The sequence below is a fragment of the Populus trichocarpa genome, chromosome 1 (assembly GCF_000002775.5).
Source record: "Populus trichocarpa isolate Nisqually-1 chromosome 1, P.trichocarpa_v4.1, whole genome shotgun sequence".
NCBI classification, from domain to species: Eukaryota; Viridiplantae; Streptophyta; class Magnoliopsida; order Malpighiales; family Salicaceae; genus Populus; species Populus trichocarpa.
The window spans coordinates 37,474,211-37,483,497 of NC_037285.2; the positions used below are offsets into that span (position 1 = coordinate 37,474,211).

General features: G+C 32.5%; 1 protein-coding gene across 1 annotated transcript; it reads left to right on the forward strand.

Moving 5' to 3' along the window:
• Positions 1–4,269: 4,269 nt before the first annotated feature.
• Positions 4,270–8,546, forward strand: LOC7487517 (putative BPI/LBP family protein At1g04970). The gene is made up of 6 exons (XM_002298805.4): positions 4,270–4,801; positions 5,754–5,893; positions 6,295–6,646; positions 6,983–7,231; positions 7,543–7,668; positions 8,110–8,546. The coding sequence occupies exons 1-6, from the start codon at positions 4,394–4,396 to the stop codon at positions 8,245–8,247; spliced, it is 1,413 nt and encodes a 470-aa protein (XP_002298841.3). The 5' UTR covers positions 4,270–4,393; the 3' UTR covers positions 8,248–8,546.
• The last annotated feature ends 741 nt before the right edge of the window (positions 8,547–9,287 follow it).

Genomic DNA, 9,287 nt, shown 5'->3' on the forward strand with positions numbered 1-9,287 from the left:
TATAGAAATGGACCTTATTGAATAGACTGAATAACAATGTTATTTAGTGCATGGATTTAATTTATACACTTTTTAAAATATAAAATTTGACATCGCTGCTAGTGATTGTTTTTCCTAATTAATTTGGTATATGTTATTTGTCTAGTTTTCTATTTATCTTAATTATTTCTTTTATTTTATTCATATATTTTTAATGTTTCAACCTATTAGAGAATAGATAGATCAATGGTTTAAAAGAATCTTGGAATTTACATCATATACTCATAGATCAAATGAGCAATTTACATGTTTTCAACCTTCACAATCCAATTTCAATAAGCATTGTATATTGCCCTCTAACCTAGTCAACCAACTAAGCAAAGAGGAAGAAATGGTAAAAAACATCCAAACTCTCAAAGAGTTGGCAACACCAACTCCTAACCAACAACTTTGCATTTTATACCTTCAACTTGAAGTTGTTTTTGAAATTAAATCAATAATGATTCATCTCTCATTAAATTTTTATAATTTTGCAGATGAAGACCCAAACAAGCATTTTAAAGAATTTTATATTATTTGTTAAAGCTTGAAACCAACTAGAATCTCTGAAGTGTAAGTAAAGTTGAGAGCTTTTCCATTTTGCTTAACGGACAATGTAAAAAAGTGCCTTTATAATCTACTATTCGACACTATTATCATATGGAATGAGATGAATAAACATTTCCTCTATATCCAAAGCTACAAATATTTGAAAAGAAATTTATGACATTGAACAACCTAATGGAGATAGTTTGTATAAGTATTGAGAATGATTTAAGAAGTGCTCTCATCACCAAATCTATGAGCAACTCCTAATTTAATATTTTTATGAAGGCCTTTTATCAATGGAAATGTGCATGATAGATGATGAAAGTGGAAGGGCTTTAATGAACAAAACACCTATAATAACAAAGACTTTGATAGATAATATAATTTCTAATTTCTAATAGTTTATCAACCAATTAGAATTATCACCGAGAAAAGTGTACGAGGTAGGTGTTACATCTAATATTGAGTAGCAACTTGCTAACCTTACAATTCTAGTCAAACAAATGACCATATGTATTATTAAACAATCAAGAATGTGATAAGTCAACCAAACAATATATGCCCATCTTTACAGGAGGTTAATTTAGAGCATGCCAATGCTTTAATAGGTTTCAAGGGCGATATGTATTACAAAGATAAAATTACGATCCTTTCTCTAACATTAATAATGTTGGATAAAGAGATCATCTTAATTTTGGTTATTTAGGAAATCATCAACAAGTTATGCTTAATGCTGACTTCAATAGTCCATTAAGTTTCAATTAGTCATGACCATAATTCATTCCTTAAATCTAAGGTATAACTTTAGAAGATATAATTAAATCTTTATGATTTCAACATGAAACAAGGATACATATGAAAAATTTAGAAAATCAAGTGAGCCAATTAGCTAGTACCGTAGGCATATTGGAAGCACAAAGATTCAATATGCTTCCATCCTAAACTGTGATCAATTTAAGAGAAAATGCTAGTGTTGTGACTTTGAATAGTAGGAAACAATTTAAGGACCTATTAAAAACACCGAAGAAGGTGAGGAATCCTAAACTGTGATCAATTTAAGAGAAAATGCTAGTGTTGTGACTTTGAATAGTAGGAAACAATTTAAGGACCTATTAAAAACACCGAAGAAGGTGAGGAGAATTAAAAATAAGACAAAACAACTAGAAGGCTTGGCTTAGCTTTTTGAGAAAGATTAAAGTCCAGCCGTAATAAGAGTTAATTTTACCATTAAGGGTTATTTGGTGCCTAAATTAATTTCTAAAGTCTCTATGTCTACTATGTGTCTTCTCTACCTTTTCCAAGTGGGTTTGTAAAGTCTAATAAGAAGGAAATAAAAATGATATTTTGAAAATCTTTAACAAAGTTCAAGTCAATATACCATTTTTGGATGTCATAAATAATTACCATGTTATACAAAGATCCTCAAGCAATTGTACAACACCGAACATAAGCTAAAAGATGATGAGATGGTAAGAGTGGGGGAGAATGCATCTGCTATTTTACAAACGAAGCTTCTTCCAAGATTTAAAGATCCAGAAAGTTTCACCATACAATTTACAATCAATAACACCAGGTTTGAAAAATCTAAGGTAGATTTTAGAGCATCTATTAATGTCATGCGTTATTCTATTTATGCTTTTTTTAAAATTTTGGTTCACTTAAAGAAATTGGTGTAGTTGTTTAACTTGTTGATTGATCTAATACCTATTCAAAAGAGTTTTGAAAAATGTTTTAGTACATGTGAATGACTCAATCTTTCTATCTAATTTGTATATTCTTGATATGAAGAATGACTCATCTTCTAGGTTGACACCCTTACTATTAGGAATGCCATTTATAAAGATTTCTTGAACTAAGATAAATGTTCATGATGGAACAAAACAATGGAGTTTAATGACATAGTTATACACTTTAATATCTTTGAGGCAATAAGACATCCAAGTGATTTACTTTGTTTATTTTAGTTGACATACTTTATTATTTAGCACAACAATTCTTTAAGTTAACTAGAAATGATGTTTTAGAAGTTGTCATAAGTAAAAGCCTTGATTTGGAGAATTCAAAAAAGACAAGAAGGTATATGCAATTTTATAAAAATATAGAGGACTCTTTACCAAAATCTTCAAATAGGTGTAATGCTTCTTTCATTTCTTTGCCTTATATAATGAGAAACTTTTAACTTATATGATATAAGCCACTACCTTGGTATTTAAACTCATTCCCAAGCATCTTAAATATACGTAATTAAATAAGGGAGACATGTTGCTCGTGATCATTGAAAATAACTTTATGACTTTACAAGAGAAAGACTTTACAAGAGAAAAACTAGTATGTGTATTGAAAAATCACAAAACAACTATTAGTTAGATAATAGTTAACATAAAAGAGATTGGTCCTTTCATGTGCATTCATTGAATTTTGCTTAAGGATGGAGCAAAGCCAACTAGAGAATATCAATGTCGATTAATCCTCCCATGATGGATGTTATGAAGAAAAATAAATTTTAAAATTGCTAGATGTTGTCATGATTAATCCTATTTTGAAAAACAAATAGGCGAGCTCAATCTAAGTCGTTCCAAAGAGATCTGATATTATCGTAGTCAAGAATGAGAAAAATAAGCTAGTATAAACCCATATTCAAATCGGATGATGGGTTTGCATTGATTATCAAAACTTAACTCTACTATTCGCAATGATTATTTTCTTTTTCCATTTATTGATAAAATGTTAGAAAGGTTGGCAGGTCATTCCTACTATTATTTTCTTGATGGTTATTCAGGTATAATCAGACCATGATTTCACCAAGGACTAAGAGCAGACAACATTCACTTACCCTTTTATAACATTTTCTTATTGATGTATGTCATTTGGCTTTACAATGCCTTGTGACTTTTCAATGATATATGATTAATATATTTTTAGATTAGGTTAAAAACATCATAAAGATTTTTATGGATGATTTTAGTGTCTATAGTGATTATATTCATAAGTGTTTAGTTAACTTTATATTTGGTTTTAAATGCTATATAGAAACTAACATTGTGCTTAGTTGAGAGATAATTGTAACTTTGTGATAGATCAGAGTATATTTTTAAACTATATCATATCTACTTGGGGAATAAAAATATACAAATCTAAGATAGATTTTGTATGTTCTTACCGCCTCCCACAAGTGCGAGAAAGGTTTGTTCCTTTATTGGACAAGCAAGTTTTTATCAAAGTTTCATGGATTTTTTTTAAATATTGCAAGACTTTTATGTATGTTGTTACAAAAAAAGATAATATTTGAATTCAAATAAGAGAAACTTAAAGGAACTCTTGACCACAACTCCAATTATCCAACTACCTAGTTGGAGCCTCAAATTAAAACTCTCTTTTCTTATTTATATATATTTTTTATTTTGACTAATTTATCAGGAATATTGTTTTTAAAATAAAAATTTACCATGATCTACTAAGCAAGTTTCAATAAAAAAAAATCATAATTTAAGAATTGTCAGATAGCCGGATTCCGGTGTTCTTATTATTTTTTTTTTAAAAAAGGGTAGCGTGGTAATTGGCACGGGAGAGCATATCTGTGTGTTGTTAGAGCACGTGATAATATGAAGTATAAAGTATCTGAACCCTTCAAATTTATTGTCGCCACGTGTCACTCTCAGAGAGGCAAAGACATTGAAAAGCATAATCTTCCATTTAAAACGCAAGCAGCCAAAATAATTTATTAACCACCTGGAGAGCTTCCCTAGTAGTTACTATCTCCATTTGTGAAAATCTTTGGATGGCCTGAGCCTCGATTTGATCGTGTTTCTCTCCTCCGGTTAATTTCATGGCACACCCTTTGTTCTTCTTAGTTGTCTGTCTTGTATTGGCTCCTGCTGCAGCTGCCCATGATCTTCAATCTAATGAAGAAGGATACATCTCTCTGCTCTTATCCAACAAGGGAGTTGACTTTGCTAAAGACGTGCTCATAAACAAGGCAGTGTCCACCATAATCCCCCTTCAACTACCTGATATTGAAAAGTCTGTCAAAATCCCGCTGATTGGCAAAGTACATATGATTCTTTCTAATATCACAATTTATAGCGTCAATATATCTTCTTCATATGTTGAAACTGGAAACCCAGGATTAGTCCTGGTTGCTTCTGGTGCTACTGCCAGCTTGAGCATGAAATGGGCTTACTCTTATAGCACCTGGTTGATTGTCATTTCAGACAGTGGAGATGCTTCAGTTCAGGTACATATATATGGCACGGGAGTTTATTTATTTACGTCTTCTTTTTTCCCATTACATGTTTTTTTTCAAGTCAGCACAAGTTCTTGGATTTGGTAAACATGGGTGCTTCTTAATAGTTTCAGCTTGCTATTTCTGTTAATTAGTCATACTTGTTTCGATTTAATGAAGCTTGAGAAGGGCACATGGTGCTATTGAGATGTGGTTATTTAATGTACACCTTTTCTGTTAAAAGTAGTTCGGCCAGGGAGAGGGGAAACAGTAAGGTAGCCTCCAAGGGAATTGACTCAGATGATAAGAAAAAAAATGGCTTTGTAGTTTTTCCATTTTGAAATGTAACTTTGCGGTATAATTACTATGATCTCTAGCAACTTCCTTCTTAATAAATCAGCAGGGGTTCTACATTTCTATCCCTTTTCTCCCAGGCCTTATATTCCAAGTAGTATTACTCTGTCTTGTAGCCTACTCAGCATGCTATGAAGATAAATTTACCACCTGTATAACCAAGTGCTTTCTCTTCTTCTTGAGCACTTGCTGTCTCTCTTGTGTGCCGTCAACAAAATGTGAGAATGTCATATCTTATATGAGAGCAAGCATCATAATTGGACGGATAAAAGAAGAAGCTACAGACAGTTGGAACTAGTGATTGAGAACACATATGGCATCCCTGATATGGTGGGAATACTATAATGATGCATAACACTCGGAAACTTGTTTGGAAAAAGTTTTTCTTGTCTTTTTCCCTCCAATGTTGGGATATTTTCAATGTCAGTAAGTGGAAGATATAGAATGACATAGCAACCTTAGATGCTTCTGTTTTCAATTTTCGTGATGATTAATTTAATGGAAATGTCCTATGCTGTATAAGTTTTCTGAAACTTTTGTCGTCTTGTTTGACATCATGAAATAATAATTTTTATACTGTCATTCAACAAAATGAAATTGGTGAGCAAAGGTCAAAGGTATGGAAGTGGGGCTTACTGTAGCTTTCAAAGAACAAGGAGGAACTCTTGAGCTGTCCCTTCTGGACTGTGGATGTCATGTGCAAGATATTACCATCAAATTAAATGGGGGAGCATCCTGGCTTTATCAAGGGTAAGCAACCGTCCTCTGTAATCAAACTTTTCCTTGAAGAAAAGTTGCTTGTCTTTGTTTTAGTCATGAGAATTGCATATATCATTTCAAGGTGAATGTATTTTTTTTAAAACAGTTGCATATAATAGATAAACACTCATGTTTGAGAATATGTTTCCATACGTAGTCTATTATAGAGTGTTTATTGGAAAGCTTACTTGAATGAAATAAAGATTCTTAAACGTCCATAAAATGACCAGGAAATAAGAATGGCCTTTTGAACTACATGCCAAGTTTACTTTTATCCCAACATTCGAGTTGCAGCAGATTTACTGTTGTAGACTTGGAAAAAGAAAAATAGTTGGCTACAGTTACAGAATTCCATATACTTACTGCAATTTTATGTCCTCTTTATCTTCCAGGATAGTTGATGCTTTTCAAGGGTCAATAGGTTCTGCAGTGGAAAACGCTATTTCCAAGAAAATCAAAGAAGAGATAGTAAAACTTGACTCCCTATTGCAGTCAATTCCAAAGCAAATCCCAATAGATCATGTTGCTGCACTGAATGCTACTTTTGTGGACAGCCCTGTGCTGAGTAATTCTTTCATTGAACTTGAAATCAATGGTTTATTCACAGCAACTGATGATTTTGCAGTCCCCAGAAATTACAATAAAGGAAAAAAAAGTTCTCTTTTCTACAACTGCCCTGCTAAGATGATAGGAATTTCATTACATGAAGATGTTTTTAATACTGCTGGATTAGTATACTTAAATGTAAGTTCTTGCATTGCTAGATATTGAACTTTGACAGTACACCAGTGCATTTAGATTCTTTTTCTCTGTGATCCTATGTAAGGTAGGAATGTAAATGTGTGTTTAGTAATGCCAAAAGGTGTCTTAGATCTACCGGAAAGTCCCAAAATGGTTCATATTATTTGTTTCCAATCTACTTTGCATGCTTGACCTTGGAAACATGGGATGTTGTTACTTTTCCTTATGTTGGGTTTTTCAAATTGGCAAGTTGTGTCTCCTTCATGGGATATGTGCTCGACATGTGACATATTGTTTAAGCAGTTGAACTAACGCTTCTTTGCTGATTCCCGTGATCAGGCAGGTTGTATGCACTGGATAGTTGACAAGTCTTTGAATCATTCTTTTCTAAACACTGCAGCGTGGAAATACATTTACCCCCAACTCTACCTGCAATATCCAAACCATGACATGAGTCTTAATATTTCAGCAACTTCTTCTCCAGCAGTTAAAATTGCCAAGAATGGCATTAACGTCACCATTTACTTAGATGTGACAGTTAATGTTTTGGATGATAGCAAAGTGATACCAGTTGCATGCATCTCGTTGGTATGTTTGATTGAAATTTCTATTTGTTATACTGTAATTTTCATTGCCACTGATTTGTTGGTTTTTACCTGTTTCTTTCTTCTTCATCCCTTGGGTACATCAGCCAAATGATATCTTTAGTCCAATGACAAATTGGCTTTTAAGTTATTACCATTGAATAACCTAATTCCTGAAGCATGATTAGTAGGCAATTGGGTAGTTACATTTCTTTCCAGTTTATAAGAAGCCTTACTTCTTTTGGTTTAAGAGTTTGAAGCTGGATGCTATCAATATACTGTTTATGATGATCCTAGGGCTATTTGCTGGTGCAGGAAATTAATGCTTCATGTTCTCCACAAATTTTATGGAATAAAATAGCTGGTACCCTCAAGTTGAAAAGCTTTAACATGTCTTTAAAGTGGAGCGAAATTGGGAATGTCCATATGGATCTACTTCAGGTACAGTAACAGTAATGAAGTTTTATGTCCGCAATATCTTATGATCACATGGAATTTGAATGGAACCAAATGAACCTTAAGAAAAGTATTTCAAACCTTAGAAAATCATAGATGAGATCTCTGATCAAACCTATCCAAGTGTTTTTGTAGCCATTCAGTCAGTTTAGTCATCTACTCATTTAGACATCCACAAGTGTTTGTAATGTGTCTTCATGCTTTGTCATCTGCATAGTTAAAGCGTTTATTCTGCTTGTTCATAATATTCTAGTTCTACTTGCACAGAGCTATGGAAAGAGGTGTACACAAAATTCTGTCTATTTTGAAGTGCCCTTCTGTGAAAAAATTAAGCTGTAACAACCTGCAAGTCCTCCTTTCTGGATAATAGTTAGATATAAATTCTATCAGTTTATTGATCTCATATATATTTTCCAACTCTTGCAGCCAGTAATTTTTGCTCTTCTCGAAACCGTCTTCATTCCATATGTAAACTTACACCTCATGAGGGGATTTCCTCTGCCACTCATTCATGGATTTTCACTCCAGAATGCTGAAATTCTTTACACAGAATCAAGATCATGACATGCAGTAATCTTTTGTATGCATAACAAAAGCATCTCAGTCAGCAGCCTGTCCAGTTATGATTACACCTCGATGCTCCAATGATAGATGTCTAAAGGTCAGATGAAGTTCATATGCCATGTAACATGAATATATACGTTATGGTGCAATTCAGGCAGTGCTCAAGCGATTAGACCAATGCTGTTGCGTTTGTATGTTATAGGTTTATTATATTATCTCAGTCATTCATTTAAACTCAAAATATGATTCTTCTGTGAATATGGTTGCAAAGGTATTATGCAGAACTAAATGACTCCAAATCCTCGTGTACTTGGCACATTTTGCACAATGCGCCTTTGCCAGTATGTATTGCAAGGGTTAGCCATAGGGAAGAAAATATAACTCAAAAAGGGTTTTTTTTTTAGATGAGGACATAATAAAATTCTTGAAACATTATAAAATTAATCAGGAATTTCCCCCTTTTTAAAATCAAGAAGTTTTAAATTATTCTAGAAGTGTTATAAAATCTATAATTATATATATTGAATATCCATTATAATGGTTATCATATTGAAACAATAGATGAAGATAAAAAAAGAATATCTTTATCTTATTTCATGTATTTCAGGTCAGAAGCTTGTACTTAAAAAATTACATGATTTCTCTTCTGGAATTTATTATACGATCATGAAGTCTATTAAAACAAATGTTGTGATACACTAGAAGTGTTCCAACCCAAAAATATTTATGCTTTGACATAATTGACTTGGACATCCAGGATCAATAATCATGCTATGAATTATTAAAAATCACATGGGCATCTTTTATAAAACCTGAAGATTTCTTTACCAAGTGAAAACACATGCGCTACATGTTCTCAAGGTAAATTAATTACCAAACCATCTCCATCAAAGGTTGTTAAAGAATCACCATCTTTTCTCGAAAGAATTCAAGGAGAATATGTGGACCTATTCATCCACCATGCGAGCCTTTTAAATATTTTTATGGTATTGACTGATGTATCAAATAAATGGTCACATATTTATTTACTTTCTAGTCAA